The sequence below is a fragment of the Diplotaxodon limnothrissa genome, linkage group LG1, assembly GCF_057381915.1.
Source record: "Diplotaxodon limnothrissa isolate DT_005_m linkage group LG1, D_limnothrissa_male_GT1.1, whole genome shotgun sequence".
Lineage (NCBI taxonomy): Eukaryota > Metazoa > Chordata > Actinopteri > Cichliformes > Cichlidae > Diplotaxodon > Diplotaxodon limnothrissa.
The window spans coordinates 17,998,683-18,019,667 of NC_140596.1; the positions used below are offsets into that span (position 1 = coordinate 17,998,683).

At 38.9% G+C, this 20,985-nt stretch overlaps 1 protein-coding gene across 1 annotated transcript in view; it reads left to right on the top strand.

Annotated features, from left to right (window-relative positions):
• Positions 1-20,675: 20,675 nt before the first annotated feature.
• LOC146639626 (E3 SUMO-protein ligase ZBED1-like) overlaps positions 20,676-20,985 on the top strand; it is a 1,852-nt gene continuing 1,542 nt past the window's right edge. The window contains exon 1 of the mRNA XM_085351186.1: positions 20,676-20,961. Within this exon, the coding sequence (XP_085207312.1) occupies positions 20,676-20,961 (286 nt within the window). The remainder of the gene's footprint in view (positions 20,962-20,985) is intronic.

A 20,985-nucleotide genomic window follows, 5' to 3' on the forward strand; every position in this document is an offset into this window, starting at 1 on the left:
ATTTGAAATTAAAACAAAAAAAGGCCCTTTTTAATTATTTAGCTGATGTTATGTTATGTCCACTAACTAAGGTGAGCTAAACATGCTGTATGAGAAATGCTTTAGTACTCTTCCACTGGTATTTATATACACATTACTCTCAATTCATTCTGTAAATGGGAAATGGCCAAAATAGACTACCCTATTACCTCCAAAATGTGCAGTAATGCAGTATAGTGTGTAGTTTAAATTAGCCACCCCTTATGTAAAGGTAATTTTGACTGCTCCCTGTATCGCTATAGCAGATAGATCAACATGCGCAGACATCCCTAACACACAGCTCACATTTACAACAGGAAAGTGTTCATCAACATTATTCTGACAAACCAAGGAGAGAATAGTGAAAATAAGGCATGCAACTGAATGCATAAACATGGTTCCTCCCATTTTTAATTGTAGACTTTTTGGAAAGCACGTAATAAGTTTCCAAGTGTTCAAAGTCATTTTATCAGTCCCTTAAATTAGCAAATGGGGCAATCTTTCTCAATGCAAAAATTACTGCCGAAATGACACACCGTTACAGCAAGGAGGCATCTATAATCCATGTTATCTGTCATAACATGGATTATAGATGTAGACATAAACGACCACTTACTGGACAGACAGCTGCGCACCTTCTCTTAAAGACCGATTTAGCTCCACTACCAAAACAGCACATTCAGAAAAACTTTAATTTCTCTATTTGTAACTTCCTGCAATGTCACATTTGTGCCTAGCAGGGAATGATCTGATAACGGTTTGTTTCAACTCTGTACTCTCCAGAGGTGGGACCAAGTCATTGTTTTGCAAGTCTCAAGTAAGTCTCAAGTCTTTATCCTCAAGTCAAGTCTCAAGTAATGTCAGGCAAGTCAGAGTCGAGTCTCAAGTCACTGGTGTAAAAGTCCGAGTCAAGTCACAAGTCTGAAACTTTGAATTTCAAGTCCTTTCGAGTCTTTAAAAAAAAAAAAACGAAAAAATAATGTTGCAGTTATGCTAAATGTAAATATTAGACCATGTAATTTTAAAATCTGTGTTTTTCTCAACACATGACAAAATAGTGAACTTAGAAAATATACACAAATTGTGAAATTGCACCTCTTTAAAATGCAGCTCAATTAAACCTAGCTCCAAGAATAATTTTCACCGACAGTTCTGAGATAAGCTGCATGTTATTCTTGGATGCGGTTGTAGGACCAGCTTTAAAATCGCATGACAAAAATATCATACACATTAAAAAAAAACTGTATCACCAACGTAGCCTGGACAACATTTGCTAGTTAGATGAAGTCAGCTATCTCATCTTAGCATATTTATATGCATATTTATAATTATACGGTTCTTGGAGTGAGTGCATACACTCATGAAGTTTAGTAACTTCAGGTCACTGCAACAAGCCCAGGTACAGTTTACCGACGGATGGGTGCAGGACCTTGAAATGCACAGTGTAGAACGAAAGACCATCGTACGTATCATAAGTTTACCAGTCTCACAAATTGTCGTCATAAATACACATTCCTTAACCGTTTATTAATAGGACCTTTGAGCTCAACGGTAATTAATTAGTAGTGGAAATAATTTCTGGTAGCGTTACAGAAATGTAGCAGTGACAACAATATTGTATGCTGTAATCACCGCGCGGATAGGAGGCGGCTGGCTTGACCGCGGCTCACAAATGACGGCTCACTTTACCGCAGTCTGTAATCGCACTGGGCAATTAGTGATACAAAAACCTGTTTTATCCTGTGAATAAAAGTATATGTTTTTGTCAATGTACCATAATAACAGAAGCGAAACGCAATATTGTGTCAGGACAATTCACTATTTATGCACAATAAATAAAGGAGCATAGCGCGACAATTTCTGTTCAGCGCCAGACTTGCTTGTAACCTATATCACTAATTATGTTATGAAAATGACGTATTAACTACTAAAAAACACTGACCTTCGTGTAAATGCTTGGAGCAGACTAACCTGTGAGCTGGAGTGTTCTGGGACGTTATATTTGGTCTTTGAATGGCTGCAATCCAGGCCATCCGTCGCGTCTTTGTTACTTCGGAAACATGGCTTGAACAATTTCTCTTCAACGACGTAATCCGATAACAACCGATCTCTTTACCCGTCGGCTTCCCGTGGCTGTCATGCGACCGGCTATTGCAGTTAATAATACAACGGCTTCTTGACATTTTTGTGTTTCTTTTTATCGCTGTTTAACTGATTTTAATTGAAAGCCTGCGTGCGCTAGTACCGCTTGCCACGAGTTCCCAGAATCCTTTGCGGTTCTACCCGTGAATGACGTCACATTTTCAATCTCTATAATATGCATGTTAAATTTTATATTTGGGGTAAAATATCAAGTCTTTTCAAGTAAACCGGTTCAAGTCCAATTCAAGTCCCAAGTCATTGGTGTAAAAGTCCAAGTCAAGTCACAAGTCTTAGAACATTTTTTCAAGTCAAGTCTAAAGTCATAAAATTAATGACTCGAGTCTGACTCGAGTCCAAGTCATGTGACTCGAGTCCACACCTCTGGCTCACAACATTTAACTACACAAGGCATTTACTGCACTGCGCTTCCCAATGCATTTCACTCTGATTGCATTGTGCCACTAATACTTGCTATTCTGCTACTGAATTTTGGAAGGCATTTTATAATAACTGTTAGTTGTTAAACGGCTTAGTCAATGCAGTACCACCATAAAAATGGATACGATCATAGCACACATTGATTGAAAAAGTCAGTCTGTATGCCACGGCCTGTCAGAAGAGAGCAAAACAAGGGGAAGAAAATCAAAAGGTTTAACAGAAGCGACAAGTTTTTTCCGACCAAAACCGCAGTGAAAAGCAAATCAGTAAATACATCCACCTCTGCAGCACTTCAGCCCAGTCATTTTACACCGGTGCACACAGGCTGAACATTATTAGATCATTGTAAGTGTGTGAGGGAATTTCCCACATCAATTGCTAAATCATTTAAAGTATACCAGATACCAGAATGAAATTCAACCTATAATTACGAATCCCTTTTGGAACAAAATAGATGATAAAACATGGTTTCCACGAGGGCACAGTTATCATGGTTATCACACAGCTCCTTGACAACTTATTGTTTGTGCATTGTTTTATTCTGGCATATATTTTGTTTTTATACATTATTGGCAGAGATATGAAAGCACTCTTGAACCATTCGGGAAGCAGGACAAAGTTTCAATAGCATGCTGTTGATTACTACTAAAGCCCTCATTAAACTGCAGCCAGCATGAAACAATTGGCATGCATTTTCTATCAGAACACGTCCATAATGCTGCTGTTTGGCTCCTACTTTTATATGGCCCATTTCCCTTAAATGTGTTACATGCAGTTTTTTTTTTTACTTCCCCAGCTCTTTTCATATCAAGTGGTTGTTTTTCGTTGTGGTCCAAACACACTTTCCCACAGGGAACTCCCACAGGCAAAGTGCCCTCTGGTGGACAAATTATGCATCGTCAACACTCACAACATGGTTGAAAAGTGTTCCGCCCGTGTCTTCTTTAATTTTTCAACTTTTATTTACCAGTTGTTGTAAATGTAACATCAAGACATCAGCCAAAACTATCGGCCAGCTAAGAAATTGGTTAGGTTCTTCTTTCTTTAAATTCTTCTCTCTTTCCTTTCTGGGCTTTGTTCCATGAAGCAAGTACAAACATTCTCAGGGTATCTTTCCATTACTTCACTTACCATCACTTATGGTAGCAATGTTAGCACCCATACATTTTTGACGATCAGGCATTTCTGATTCATTTTATCCTTGGAAGTAGTGCAAGTTCTCTTAATAGAAGAATGCTACAGAACCTGTTCTGACTGTTGTCAAATTTGTACATGTTTGATTTGTTTGGTTAGTGCACTGGCCCTTTAAGAGAAAGGCATGGTCCGTGTGCAGACGGGGGAAGTGTAAGAAAGAATCAGACAATCGACTGAATGTGATCTATGCTGTGATTTATGCTGTGAAAGGCTGATAAAAAGGCATTCCCTGTGAGTATGCATTATTGTTTGGCACTTTTATGTTGATTAATAGCAGTTGATTAGATGCTGTTTTACGCGTGCTAATTTATGGTTCGTAGACAGTTGTTTGGTGTTAGCATTAGCACTTGGTCACGCAGCTCCTCAAGTAATTATTTAATTTGTCACTCATATATACTGTATTTTGTTGTTACAGTTTCACACCTGCCATATAAAGCAAAGTCTAAACCCACTCTGGCATCAGTGACTTTTGTGTGGAGGTGTTTAACTCCTGGATAGTAGAAAGTGGTTCTACGAGGCCAGTACAGAACCCAATGTCAAAATATTTGCATGGCTTACAGTCCTACATTGGATTTGCATGTTTTTCTGGTTACATTTAATAAACAGAACTTGTCCTGTTAGTAATTACTTGCAGCTAAATATCATCTCTTGGTTTGTAACCTAGTTCTAAATTGCAATGCTTGGCAGATTGTATATTGAAATGAACTGAGTGTGCCCTAATATAATTAATGACCTAATATAGTAATAATGTTTACCTTATTTGAAGTGAGAAGAGGAAGTTGCCAAAAAATGCTGTGTAAGTTAAGAGTGTTAATGGTCTGTCATTAAGACACACAAGACTCCGATGGATCACAACTGTTATTCCATTAAATTAATATTTAGATGTGCATAAGACAGTTCTATTTTCTTTATTTTTTCAGCTACAGTCCTGGTGGTGTTTAATGGTATGAAACTAAGAAATAACTGTTAAAAAAAAAAAAAAACAGGATTTAAAGGGAGGCTTAGTCTACATATTTAATCAATTTAATAGAAGGTCCACAAGGCAAGGCAAGGCAAGGCAAGTTTATTTGTATAGCACAATTCAACAACAAGGTGATTCAAAGTGCTTTACAGAGACATTAGAAACAAGAACAAATAAAAAGCATGATTTAAAATTGAATAAAACAAGCAAATAAACTAACTAACTAATTAACAAACAAACAAACAAACAACAGTATATAAAATCAAAACAGATAAAATCAGAACAGTAGATAAAATCAGTAGTTAAATGTAAGTTTTGAAATTTAAGCTTAAAGTGTGGATTTGGTGCTTTATTCAAATGCAGCTGAGAACAGGTGAGTCTTCAACCTGGATTTAAATAAACTGAGTGTTTCAGCTGATCTGAGGCTTTCTGGGAGTTTGTTCCAGATATAAGGAGCATAAAAGCTGAATGCAGCTTCTCCGTGTCTGGTTCTGACTCTGGGAACTGATAAAAGACCGGATCCAGATGACCTGAGGGATCTGGATGGTTCATACTGGGTCAGGAGGTCATTGATGTATTTTGGTCCTAAACCATTCAGAGCTTTATAGGCCAGCATCAGAACTTTAAAGTCTATCCTCTGACGGACAGGCAGCCAGTGTAAGGACCTCAGAGCTGGACTGATGTGGTCCACTTTTTTGGTCTTAGTGAGGACTCGAGCAGCAGAGTTCTGAATGAGCTGTAGTTGTCTGACTGATTTTTTAGGTAGACCTGTAAAGATGCTGTTACAGTAATCAAGCCTACTAAAGATGAATGCATGGACTAGTTTTTCCAGGTCCTGTTGAGACATCAGATCTTTTATCCTTGATATATTCTTGAGGTGATAGTAAGCTGACTTTGTTATTGTCTTAATGTGTTTTTCTAAGTTTAGGTCTGCATCCATCACTACACCCAAATTTCTCGCCTGGTTTGTGGTTTTTAGATGTATAGATTGAAGTTCTCTGGTGACCTGTAATCGTTTTTCTTTGGCGCCAAAGACTATTACCTCAGTTTTGTTTTTGTTTAGCTGGAGAAAATTGTGGCACAACCAGTCATTGATTTCCTCAATGCATTTACCAAGAGCCTGTACAGGGCCTCGGTCTCCTGGTGACATTGTGATATATATTTGTGTGTCATCTGCATAGCTGTGATAGTTTATTTTGTTGTTGTTTATAATCTGTGCCAGTGGGAGCATGTAGATGTTAAACAGAAGGGGTCCCAAGATGGAACCTTGGGGAACTCCACATGTGATACTTGTCTGCTCAGATGTGAAGTTACCTATTGATACAAAGTATTTCCTGTTTTCTACGTATGTTTTGAACCAGTTTAGTACAGTTCCTGAAAGACCTGTCCAGTTCTCCAGTCGTTTGAGTAATATGTTGTGGTCAACTGTATCAAATGCTGCACTGAGATCCAGTAAAACTAGGACTGACATTTTTCCACTGTCTGTATTCAGACATATGTCATTAAACACTTTGGTCAGAGCGGTTTCAGTGCTGTGGTTCTGTCTAAAACCTGACTGGAAGGCATCGTAGCAATTATTCTGTTTTAAGAAGTAACTGAGCTGTTGGGAAACTGCTCAGTACAAACAGGCGCTTATTGAACATGTATGAAGCGTATAGAATAGAATTAAAAGTGAAAAAAAAATTCCAGCCAACAAAACAGTGGTTAGCATTGTTGCATCACAGCAAGAAGGTCCTGAGTTCGACTCCACCACCTTGCCAGGGCCTTTCTGTGTGAGGTTTGCATGTTCTTCCTGTGTTTACATTGATTCCCTGCAGGTGCTCTGGCCTCCTCCCACAGGCCAAAGACATGCACTTAGTGGGTGAGTTTAATTGGCCTATCTAAATTGCCCATGAGTGTGAATAGTTGTTTGTTTCTGTTTTAGCCCCGCAGAAGTGGACGTTATTCAGTTTCAGCTATGTTAATGTTAATTAAACTAACAAGAGGTAACAATGACCTAATCCCCCAAACAACAATTTCTTTACAGGTGTAGGGCACTTACACTTTTCCCCCTCTTTATGTTTTCTGTTTTTTTTTCGTAGTTTTGCAATTGGCTTGGGTCAGTGCAACTACTGGCAGCATAAAGTGATGCCTGGACCCTATAGAGATTGCGCAGGTAGTCCAATCCCTTCAGAATGGGACATCAATATGTGCCATTACAAAACAGTTTCCTTCACCTCCCAGCACAGCCTCAAGAGTATGCGATTCCAGGAGACAGCCAGATACTCTAGGTGAGCTGGACAAGCCCTTAGAAGATCCTTAACCCATCAGCAGGACTGGTATCAGCTCTTGTGCAAGGAGGAACAGGATGACTGTTGCCAGAACCCTACAAAATGACCTCCATCAAATGGCTAAACAATCAGAATCACCTATTAACCTAACACCCTTAGATGCATGTCCAAAGCCGGTCTGTTCAGACACACTCGTGAGCCGGTTTTGAGAAAGCATTTTTGATGAAGAAAAATATAGTTTTAGTATGGACAAACAGCTGAAAAAAAGCCATTTTTACAAGTTCAGTTTAGTGTGTGTGTGTGTGTGTGTTTTTTTTGTGCTTATGTAATCTTCAGTATATGTGCTAAAAAAAGGGGGTTTTTTTGCATTGGCAACAGAGAAGAAAGACTGGGTCTTGTAAGAAAGGATATTTGCTACAAAATATATATTATTAATAAATACCAGTATTTCTTTTAGCTTTTTTTTTGCCAGCCTGCAGTTTTGCCAGACTTCCACAAGCACTTGGATAAACTAAATACGGGTTTAAGGGGTGATTAAAGTTTTAATGAATGCAGCCTTGACAGTAATTTAACATATTCGTTCCTTTCACGACAAAAAGGTTGGTGTAGTTTGTGATTCAAATTCAATTGTTCTTTACTCAAAAGTAATTTGAAAATTCTTAATTTAATCAGGATAATTTAAATAACAAAGCGATCCACTGATGATGAAATAGCTCAGGATATAAAGCACTTTTAATTGCCAGGCTAATAAAAATAAGCCCTCCAGAGCTGTAACTGTAATGCAGTATATCTATATAGATGCACATGTACATCCAAAAGCTTAGGTTCCTCTTAATCTCTTAGGTTTGCTTTATAAAATGACGTAAAAATCATCTAGAAAATTAATAAATACATTTTGTTAAAAAGAGAGAAAGAAAATCTGGGACAAAACAACATTCTTTTAGTACTCAGGCAACTGTAAGGATCAGGAAATCATGCACACACAAGAAACACAGAAATTCCACTTTCTCTGATGCCAAGTCGTGCTACAACAAAGTAAGAAACCTGTTTACCAATGCACAAACCCACAAAAACTCTAGCACCAATGTCAATAAAACATTTAATTCTGTTTGCCCAATCAAAGTAAATATTTAATGTCAATAAAGGATTTAGCCCATAAAAACAACAATGTCACACAATTTCACTCCAGTGAACCACACACTGCCTTTGTCAAAGAAAAGCAAACTACAAATTCACAGCGGACTATGCCCAGGATTAGTTTACCAGGTGGTAAAACATTCATCACACAGCCTCTAAAACACTGCAGTAATTATTAAATCAGCATTAAATATTACTATACCAACGCACTTTACCTTTAATAGGCCTTTGTTGTACTTTGCCTTCCTCAGTTTGCACAGAGGCATAAAAGAAAGAAAAAATCAGGGTCACAGTTTGGGGCAAAAATCAGTCGTGTTAATCTCAGCAGGTCAACTTCACACTTTTTTTCCGTTTATCAAAGTATTCATCATAAAGCCCTAAAAATGTCACAATAGTCATTAAACCGGTGATTAACACAACCAGAGTGGCTTTTCTTACCTCAAAGACATCATGAGTTCAGTCTACTTCGGGAAATGTTTTGACCAAGTCTTGAAGAAAGAAACGAAAAGGCGCTCACGTGAGTACAAATATTTGTAAGCTAGTTGGTTTGCTAGGAGGCCTATTAGCAGGCTACATGAACTTTACCTCGAGAAATATAGGTATTGTGTAAGATAACTTTGTGTTTAACTTCACAAGGCCCTTATGTTTTATCTAGACAGTTTGGGGGTTTGTTTGGTTTGGTTTTTTGTCATTTCATTATTCCTTTGTTTTCCATCAAAAACTGGTAGATGCTGGGCAGTTATTCACAATCACTATGTGGTTGAACCATGAGAGACAAACAGGTACAAGAACATGCAACACGGATCGTTACCAGCTACTTTGGGCTTTGGAGTTGACGTCACGCCGCAATGCATTGTGGGAGCGTGCCACCATTTTAGCAGGTCACGAATCAAAACAAACACACTGTGTTGGAAGGAAGATTGCTACTAACCATACTTAAAAGTAGCTCAAAAGAAAAGGGACGTTATAAAGACAGATTGCTTCCGGATGCAAAGAGACGGTGCTTGCAAAAAATAGCGTGCATTGGAAATGTGGACCCGTATGAAATATAGCAGTTTGTTTTTTTGAAGACCAACTGCTATTGACTTAGCCTCAAATAGTACCTTGCCTGCGGAGTCAGCGCATATAGGGTGAACCAATTTCGCAATTATAAATCTCTGGAGGCGCACATCCACAAAGGACTGGGTACAAGACTTGGCTATTTTTAAGCCTCCACGTTGTGAATTCGCCGTAATTCAAACAAAGGTAAGTCAGCTTGAGTACTGCCAGTAAAATGCGTTTGATTTTGCCCTGAACATTCAGATTAGTGCAAGCATAAATTCATTCATGAGGGGGAAATTACAGAACATGTGGAGGCTCTGTCAGATGGATAACACAGTGAGTTCAGTGCATTGATGTGACATTGTCCTGAAGGGTTTAGTTATTCTCTATGGTTAAAGAAATTGCACTAATGAATTCAAATTTATTATAAATAATCCTAATTACACAGCTTGCTTCCGTGTTTGTGTGTTGTGTCACTAAAAATACATTTTATTTTAGTTTTATACATTGATTAATGACCTGCAGAATCTCCTTATCATATTAAGTGATTCATAATTGTCACTTAAAGTCAAACTTTGTGCTTTCTCCCTCTTGAAGTGATTACATCTTTGCATTACATACTTTAGGCTATTTTTTTGCGGTCAGATTTAAAAAAAAAAAAAAAAAAAACTAGGCAGATTTAGAATATACCATGCAGCGTTCTATAGATGGATACATAAAAAGATAAAGAATTACATGTGCTAACTTTCTAAACACTTTATTTGTTACTTTTATGATAAATGGATTTTAAAGTAGATAAAACACATTTGTGTCAGCCTTGGCTCATTAGTTGTTGTCCTTAACTTTGCTGTGTATGTCTCAGGTACTGCACGCTCAAAGACTGAATGACGGTGATGTGCGGATCGATCCTGAAATATCGATTCCTCCGATACCAGTCATTTATATTCTAGAATCGATTCTCACATTGAAATATCGATATTTTTAGTAATTTAGGGTTATTTTGTAGTTTACCATTAAGTTAATGATAAAGTTAATGATGTGTTGCTGTTAATGACATTAACAGCAACACAATGGAAAGAAACTATAACATTCGGATTGTCTACATTCAAAGGAACTACTTCCTCTTCCGCCTTTCATAGTCATGTACGAAATACGGCTGTATAAATGTCTCAAGCCCCTTGGCGCGCGCACTCACAACAATGGCTGAGCGTAATTGTGCGGACGTATTTTACCTCCACAAACAGCTGAGACATGGTTTGCGATACATGTGGCAAAAAAGTGCACCAAGAGTGAGGTGTTGTGGCTATACTTTCCCAACCTTGAGACCTCAGAATTAGGGAGACATTCAAAAGGGCTGTTGGGGGGGGGGGGATAAATACATTTTACAGTGTTTATTTATCGATAAAATACGTTAAATGTCACCGTTATTATTAGCTGGCCCGGAAACAGCAGGGGTGTCCAAATTCAGAGGCTGCTTCCACCTGAGGACCCGCCCTTCGCGGTCTAAAGAAAGCCGGGTAATACGTCATGAGTTTCCTCGGTGGAGTGAAACTCAGCCGTCTGCTCCTTGCTATCTAAAATATAACCGGGCGCTGGCGTAAACTCTCGACCGTCTCACACTTTCTTTAATTAGTTTTCTGTTTGATGTTTATTCAGCTGTGTGAAAACCCCAGAGGAACTCACCCGAGGGATTAATAAAGTTAAATTTAATTTAATCTAATAACTTTAATCTCAGCCAAACCGAACAAATAAAACACTGAAAAAGCCAAACAATAACATTTTTAAGTTATCAAAGTGACTTATATATCATGTTATATATGATATCATTCTCAACTGAAAACATGTTAAAAGTTGGGGGTTTTTTGCGACCCAGAAAGAGAAATAAGAGTAATATTAAAACTAAGTCGCTGTGCTATGAATTCTGCAATATGGTTTTTCAATTTTGTTGTCCAGGTGGAAATTCGGGAGAATGGTGGCTCCGGGATTGTACCGGAAAAATCAGGAGGGTTGGCATGTATGGTTGTGGCAACATCACTAACCTTGTCAAACACCTCAGAGTAAATCATATCACAGAATATGAGGCGCATATGTTGAGACGAACTGAAGAGGAGGAGAGGGACAGATGCTGCTAGGGCGAGACAGACCTCTCTCATGGAGTCCTTTAGTGCTGCAGGCAGGCAAGGTGTTCAAATAGGCACAACTTCAGTTTTTTTTATTTCTATATGATGAACTCTGCATTATTAAGTGATAAGAACAAGTAATCTGATGTCCTGTAATCATTATGACACTATAATTTGAGATACAATAGATAAAATACGTTTTTGTATAAAGTATCGGTATCGTCGATACCACCCTGAATATTTCTTGGTATCGGATCGGAAAGGAAATCAGTGGTATCGCACATCACTACTGAATGAACCAGCATTGCAGCCATGGGTCATAGTGAGCGTCACAGGGAAGGTTGAACTGCACCTGTATGGCCAGAGTCGCGGAGACCTGCACCTATGTCGCTGCTCTTCTGTTTAAAGTAGAAGCAACAGTTTTGATCCGTGGCTCGAGGACTGTTACAGATGAACCTGCATACTGGGTTTTGCTGGGTAATATGACCAAGATACAGTCAGTGGTCGGCTATAAGATAGACTTCTCCTCTTCAGCTGCCCCAAAAAAGGTTCTCAATCAAAACATAAACAGACCATCTATAGTGACAGGTAAAAAAAGCCATCCTCATCCTCAGAAAAGAAAAATTCCACCTGCTACTGTGGAGGAGTTGTCTCAACTGATGGGAAGCATAGTTCTGTTCTGAATAACCCATAATGTTTTATTTAGGGGGTCTACATTTGTGTCTGAAGTGCATTGCCATGTAAATAATTTGCATTTACTGAATATGTACTTACTAAGTAACACTGTTCAAAAGTTGAATAAAGAAACAAATGTTTGCCTTTTTTTTCTTTTTAAATCAAAACCACTTTGTAGAACGTCACATCAGTTACAGAGTAGAATCCATGTCATGTATAGTTTACAAATGACAAAATGTTCACATATAATCATGACAGTGTTTAAATTACAGAGTGCTCTCACCCACTACGAGCACTCTGTAATTTACTCTCTTTTGAAAATTTATCACTAGAAGACTTTTAAGAGTATTTAACAAGAGCATTTTTCCCTGGTTTTACTACCACACTCGGGCACATGTTCACTAAAACACAGCAAACCTTCACCATCTTATCCAGAAGGGTCACCTCTTCACCCTCACATGGAAGAAGTAATCTGATTGGCATGGTGGTATGTAACATGTAGTTTGAAGCAGGGATTTCGTGGTGCCCCATGTGTAGCGTTGGAACCCAGTCAGGATTTGTTTCATCCATTTCATAGGCTGGTTTGCCTGCAATAATGAAAAACAATTAGCAAGTCTATAAATAGAACGTATACAATAATTATAATTCTACAACTGTTTATAACTTGCATAGTTCATATTTCTGTATAGTTTTCATATTTATATCCTGTTCATAGCCTTGTACACCCACTACAGCCTCTACATACTTATAGCATATTCATAACATACCTTCATACCGTGTACATTGTAACACCCATAATAGACCCATATTTTGTACCCTCATACCTATAACAGACCCATTTCTGTAATATATCTATATTATGGCTAAAGAACTTCTGGATGGATGCAAACTGCATTTTGTTGCCTGTACTTGTGACATGTGCAATGACAATAAAGTTGAATTGAATTCTATTCTATTCTATGTCTCCAAAATCACTCATTAGGATGTTTGTTCTAATTTGCTATGACCTCAGAGCGCATTAAAAATAAAACTAATAGGCTATAAAGAGTAATATGAACTTATTTAGGTCTTACCTGAATGAAAGTGTCTGGAGCACCAACAGATATCTGTGGATGGTAGAGAACTGGGTATCAGCTCGTCTCACAGCTGCTATCCAGGCGATCTAACATTACAACTAACAACACAGCAAGTGCAAACTATTGCTGATGCTTTTGCTCCTTTAGCCTTTTGTTTGGCCTGCTAAAATGGCGCCTCGGCGGCCACACCCCCTCCCGTGACATCACGCTTCAAAGCGCCCCTTCTTTGTCTTCTTCTTCTTCTTTATATTGTTTATCGGCAAACAACGAAATGGTGCTTTACCGCCACCAACTGGTGTGGAGTGTGGACCGAAATGTCCAACAAAAAAAAACATTCAAATCCTCCCAAACTGGAGGAGGATTGTCCTAAAAACCAAAATATGGTGTTAAGATATTCATTGTGTGTACTCATGTTGTATAGTGTTTAACTGCATTATGGTTACTGTGGTTTAACAGAGACAGTATTTTAGTTGTCACCACAAGGAGGCACTGTTTCATTGTAAGAGCACGGATGCTGCATCATCACGCCCCTAAGAAAAAAAAAAGTATACCACAACGAAAATGGCACCCATGAGAAAAGTTTTACCGGGTGTTGATGAGGAATAAAGTTCCCAAAATATTAAGGACATTTTTGCCTCCGTCGTCATTTTCCTTCGACCGCTGTCGATGCTGCAATACTCAACATATGGCCTCATAACTTTCACTTCTCGAGTACTTACAAAATAAATCAACCAAGTCCAGTTTCACTTTCATATCGCCAAGGTTTTTGATCAATTGTCTTCTTTCTGCGTCATGTTTTTGACAATGCAATAAAACATGTGCAATTGTTTCCTGTTGTCTATTGCAGTCACACTCCCCTGTACAGTGTTTTCCTATTAAAAAAACATGCTATTCAAACCAGTGTGTCCAAATCTAAGTCGAGATATAACTGTCTCCTCTCTCCTGTTCCTTCTTGTGCTTCCCCTATTTTCCTTTGGATTTTGTGAAACCATCGGCCTTTCCTCTCTTCCTCCCATTGCTTTTGCCATCTTTCTTTCATTTTGTGCCGTATTCTACTCTGAATTTCTGTCCTACTAACACTGATACCCATATCCGCCAATGGTCTCCACTGCACCACTGTGCCAGCCACTTCCTTATAAATGCTCAGTGCCACTTTGTAGCCAGGGTGTATAACATGAACTGGGTTTCCCTGGTTAGATGCGGTTTCCTCTCTGCGCTCAGCATAATACAATGACCACAGTAAGAGCACAGACATGGAACCCCATAATGATGGCATGTTGTGGCCTGCAGTGAGTCATATTTAGAACACCATAATAACTACACAAATAATAGCAACAACAACAACATTTTTTATTTAACATTTATTTATTTAAATCATCAGCATGACAAAATGTTTATTTAAAAAACACAAGAAAATGGGTTTACACAAGAAAATGATCACACTGTGACAAATTTGCTTTTCCATCCATGTCACTGAGCGAAGAGAAGCAAAGATGTGAAGTCACACAGTGTTTCTAGTTTCTAAATTAATTGGTGAATATCGCTTTCACTGGGATGACGGCAGATGTTCAGACTTAGTGTGAGCAAATGCAGCGGGGGATCAAATAATTATTTCCCCCTCTCCATATATCCAAGGTCTGTACTACAAAAAGAGATTAACAGTTTAGTGAGCTATGTTGAGCTTTAACCCTCTGATGCATAGTGGTCACTGGAGTGGACAGCTACTAAAACGTACATATCTCTTTAATGCATTGGTTTCTATGGTGGAACTGCATATTAGCCTCTAGAGTGCTCTCTGCTGCCATGCTCCATTGAGGTCAATTCAGTGTTCAGTTAGTGCAACTGCAAGTAAATTTCCTCTGAATCAAAGATGGCAGACAAACTGTCACCCCTGCCGACCACTGCTGGCATATCCTGTCAATCCTTCTATGCTAAAAGAGCCCAACAGGTAAAAAAAATATGATGATATGCAGTAACATCTAGGGAAGGATATTATCTGTTTGGAATAAGAAATTGTTATGTCTAATATGTAGAAAACTACAATTAACCATGTGTCCACTGTAGTGGACATCATGCATTACCCACTATATTTTTTTAACATAAGTCATAAATTGTCTCACTGTTTTTTGGGACTGTTTTGGTTATAATTAAGCATATAATTGTTACATTTATAAGCTACTCATTTAAAATATATATTTCTGTGCAGATCAGCTGTAGTTTGAGTTACTATAATAATTATTTTATCATATTTTGTAGACTTCAAATGCAGCAAAGAATAAGGCAGCGTACAGAATAGTCCAGGAAATTCCATCCAGCTCCAGTGATGATGATTTCATTGATGAGTGCAGTGATGAGGAGTTCAGTGATAAGTTCAGTGATGATGAGAGTGGCTGCCAGAGCAGAACAGAGACATTGGAACTACGGATGATGAAGACACAGACAGTCAGGATGCAGAAAGTGAGAACGATGAGGGGCAGGATGAAGAGGAAGGTCAGTATGATCAGGGAGCTGTGGGAGATGGGTACATGGCACCTGACCATACTCAAGCCCGCAAAAATATTTGGAAAGTCCAAGACAATGACTTGGTTGGAGACTTGCCTCCTTTTCTAGGAGAGTGGAAATTGAATGTGGAGGGGAAGGATCCCATAGATTTCTTCAGACATCTGTTTCCAGCAGATCTAATTGATAATATAACATACAACACCAACTTGTATGGGAAAGAACTGTCAGTAACAAGAGAAGAGATTCTCCCTCCAGCAATGCAAAAGAGGAAGACCCAGTGGGACCCCACAACCCGTGAAGTGGAGAGCAGTCACCAAAGTAGCCTGTGAGGCCAGGTTTGCCACAGGATATCACTGGCCCCAACTGACCGAGGTGAAAAATGCAAACAGGTGCCATGATGTTGTGTGCACACGGAAGACCAAATACATCTGCATGCAATGCTGTGTGCCATTGTGCCCTGGATGCGTTGCAAACTTTCGCACAGCCTAGGTGTGATGAACATAGAACTGTTTGGAGATGCAGAGACTAAGATGTCAGTTTGTGTTTTCTTCCAGCATGCTACTAAGGGCTTGGTAATACTGTCCTGCATCGTTATAGAACTGTGTAGACTCAAAAATGTTTCTCTTGTTGGAGATAGTTTGCCATATTCAGGTGTAGGATTCATAGCTAGGACTGTTGATTGGTTTTGTTATTTACGTCTAAACATTGGGGCCTTATGAGTTGAAAGTTCCAAAAAAATTGCTGAGATGTTTTTCAAAGGATACAAGCAAACAAGTGTTTGTATATTTACAATAGAACACAAGGTAATTAATTTTTACAGTAAATTCACAGTATTTCATGCTAAGTGCTCAGGCGCATGTAGTCCACTGGAGTGGACAAGTTTATAACTTTATAAAAAAAATATTTTTGAAAAAAAAAGAGAAACATTTTTTTTCATGTCCTGAGAAGAATAAAAGCACTTAAGAAAAAAATCTTGACCAAGGCTTTCATAATTCATGCATCAGAGGGTTAAGCTTTCTGTGTCATGAAAGTGGATCAGCTTTAACTTTGCTGGATCACTGTGTTAATTTATGTTACACACAAATCATGGCAGGTAACATTCAAAGATTCGATTTGCAACTGATTGTAAGCGACATATTTTTACTGATTCTTATATTTAGAGGATCTTTAAAGTAAACTATAGATTTTCTGCAGTAGGACTATGTTTTATACATAGTTGCAGCAGTGCAAACTGTGCTTTGCATTATCACTGGAGTTCGCATGGAATCAATTGGTGAAGCAGAAAGTTTATAATAAATGTTGTTTATATGTGGTTTTAATCTGTTGCAGAGTCCCTTTTACAGTTCTGGAATCGCAGCTAGTGCAAAGATTAGGGTATTTATCACTGATCAATCAGTAAAATTGATTTCACTTTGATCTGGCAACAAACTGATCTGATTTTTTTGCAGAAGAGGCATATGATGCTTGAATCCCCATTTTTATGTGAAGGCACACAGAGCCTAAAGCAGAAAGCTGATGAAAAAAGTTAATGACCACTGCTGTAACTATAGCCCTGTGGACTCATCTGTTTATTTAGTTCTTTTGCAAATGGTTCAGTTTATTTCTGTGGTGCTAATGCTTAAGAGATTTTGACCTAGTTAAGGTGTTGCTTAACCTGTTGAGCTGCTACTTGTTTCCTCGTGCTTCCTACGCATTGTTTCATGTACCTGCAACAAGGCAGCCTTCCACAGCTCCACACTGACTCTGCCTCCAACAGTCATGGTTGTCTGTCTAGCACTTTCCTTTAGCTTCATATATGTTTGGATAAAGGTTTTGTAAACAAAGGATGCTTTCAGAAATATAAATGATTGGAACAATGACCCCAAACATACAGCCAAAAGTCATTAAGAACTATCTTAAGTGTAAAGAAGAACAAGAAGTACTGGAAGTGATTGTATGGTCCCCCACAGAGCCCTGATCTCAACGTCATCGAGTGTGTCTGGGATTACATGAAGAGACAGAAGGATGTGAGGAAGCCTACATCCACAGAAGATCTGTGGTTAGTTCTTCAAGATGTTTGGAACAACCTACCAGCTGAGTTCCTTCAAAAAATGTGTGCAAGTGTACCTAGAAGAATTGATACTGTTTTGAAGACAAAGGGTGGTTACACCAAATATTCATTTGATTTAGATTCCATTGTTGAAAGCATTCTTTGTTTACAACATTGTTTCTCACCTGCCTAAGACATTTGAACAGTACTGAAGCTCAAATGCAAGAAAGCCGTCCTACATATTTGTTTTATATGCACAGTGAATATTGTGGTCACAAATAATTCCTGGAATGTGGCTGGAGGCCAAGGAAATGCCATCCATAGTAAGCATCTGACTAGACACCATATTTCTAATATTTTTAGGGCAGAGAACAAGAACAATAGTTTTATCTGAATTTAGAAGCAGGAAATAAGAGGGCATCTAGGTCTTTAAGTCTTTAAGACATTCCTAGACTTTGACTAATTGGTGTGTGTTATCTGGCTTCATGGATAGATAAAGCTGGTATCATCTGCATAGCAATGAAAATGTATGTTAGGCCTTCACTCAATACTGCCTGCACAGAACCCTGGAACAAATGATTAATGTTCGCTTGTGAAGAAGAATCCCCATTTACATGAGCAAATTGGTGTCTGCTAGATATGAGATAGATATTTATATTTTCATAACATCAGTTTGGCTCACTGGGGGAGATTTTGCATAACCTTTTTTCATCAAACTTTTCTGAGATTGTTAGATGGATATGAACATTAAGTTACTATTGCTGCGGCTTTGGATTAGGTGATAGACTAGATTAAAAAAAGAAATAGAGCATATTAACTAATTATTATAAAGTTATTGCAATTACTTTACAATTTGTGCTGTGTTAACTGTATCTCATAGAAGTATTGTAAATCACAGCACTTGCACTGAGATACATTTAAAACATTGGATAAAGTTACAAGTTACAGTAGATTATATACGAGTCCCCAGATAGAAACCGCAACTTAAAAAAAATATCACATCATAATTTCTATCTTTTCTCATTTTGAACCACTGTAACTTAGATATTTGCTTGATATTTAAAGACCCTGCAAATACCTACACAGGCTGAGTTCAAGTAACTCACTCAACCACTTCTGTGGGCATATGCTGGCTGTGTTTGACCTATATGCAACTCTCACTTTTAAACTTGGAAAAATAGGATTTATTTTACAGTAAAGAATTTAACATGTCACTGCAGGAAATAATAGAGGTATAAAAAATGGCTTATGGAGACACTTGAATGGAACAGAGCTATCATTCACTCCATGATTTACACCTGTGGTCGCAAGCCCAGTCAGAATTTCTGCAATGAAAATGATTTACAACACAGTTATCCGTAACAGTAGGTATTTATTTTCAGAAGGTGGTTTTGGGGGAGGCACACAAGTGCATTTACTTGTGCACTGTAGGTAGGGTTAGGTCATGGCATAAAGTGTCAAAAGCTGGTTAGCAACTGTATGTCAGGTTAAGGCTGTGTGCAGGCAGGAGTGGAAGTAGAAGGACCCAAAGTGCAGACAATCGGAGGCGGAAAGTAGCTCAAAACTCAGCTTTTATTGCTGGATGGCAAAAAGTAACAAAAATCCAAATAAACTTACATGACCAGGCAGCCGGACCACACAGCATAAACGAGAGTAGATCACAACACAGACACAAAGAAACAGGGCTTAAATACATAGAGGGAGCAATCAGGGAATGGGTAACAGGAGGGAAACACAGCTGGGGCAAATCAGGCCTAACGAGACAAGGGGAAGCAAAACCAGACACATTAACATCAGACATGGACTTTCAAAGTAAAACAGGAAACATAACACAGACTCACAGGCAGGCACTATAACAAAGGGAACAGAGACGTGGGACCAGGGCAGACACAGACACTAACTGGACGTGGGGATACAGCAGACAGGGGAGACAGCAACTATGGAACACAGAAAGAAAACCAGAACACTAAAACTCTAACCAAACCCCACCCAGAGAACCTAAACTAAGAATGATCCTAAAACCCATTAAGCAAAGCTAGAATATAATGAAATAACAAAATCAAAGAACCAAAAACACAAAACACTGGGTCAACGACCCAGGGACCCTAACACTGTATTTTACAAGCTGTTGGTTTAAATGATAAATTTATTGATTTACTGATCTAGTGCTTTTCTACTAGAGCTGGGCGATATAACGATAACGATATGTATCGCGATATAACTTTTACTCGATAGAGAAATTAAACTATCGCGATAGACCTCGCCGCTCTTGTCCTCTTAAAAAAAAAAAAGAAAAAAAAAAGTCATCCAATCCAAATTAAGTAGCGCAGAGCCGAACCAATCACAGCCGCAGCGTCACGTCACGTGACTTGTTACGTACAGCACAAGTGCCAAGGCGCACGTGCGTATTTGTTTGTGAAGCAGCTAGCAGCTAACCGCCGTGTCGACTGGGTGATGGAGAAAATGAGTGCACCAAGTAGAGAAAAATCAACCGAGAGAACGGAAGAGAACACAGATGACAGCTCGAATGCCGAAGAGATTGTCGAAAGGAAGGGCCGGAAAAGTTCCGTAGTGTGGAGATATTTCGGCTATTTGAAGTCCGACAAAAAACAGAGTAGCACGCACTGTAAGTTGTGCCGACAGCATGTTCCCACCAAGACTGGAAATACAACTAACCTGTTTCATCACCTGAAGCAGTGCCACCCACAAGAGCACGCTCAATCTCTGACTGAAAGTGCTAATTTGTCATCGAAAACAACCGGGGGAATCCCTGCGAAGCAGCAACAGTCAATTGAGTCGGCTTTCTCCAGCGTCTTACCATATGACAAAAAAGCTAAGAGACATAGCGACATAACGAATGCCATAGCCTACTGTCTTGCTAAAGACATGCTACCAATAAACACGGTCGAAAATGAAGGATTCAAGCAGCTAATTAAGGTACTGGATCCTCGTTACCAACTCCCTGGACGTAAACATTTCTCTCAGATAGCGCTTCCAACGCTATATAGAGAGTGCCGTGAGGCTGTTGAGAAGGAGCTACAAACTGTATCGTTCTTCGCTACTACATCCGACATGTGGTCAAGTCGCACGTCAGAACCTTACCTTAGCCTTACTGCCCACTATATCGACCAAGACTGGAATCTGAAAAGCAAATGTCTTCAAGCTGCCTACCTTCCCGACGACCACACGGGTGAAGTAATTGCATTAGGACTGTCAGAAGCGCTTGCATCCTGGGGACTGAGTGAAGACAAACAAGTCTGCATCACAACCGATAGTGGGACAAATATAGTGAAGGCCACATCCCTGAATAACTGGACCCGGCTGCAGTGCTTCGGACATCGACTTCACTCAGCTATCGGTAAGTTGGGAAGCAGAATAAAAT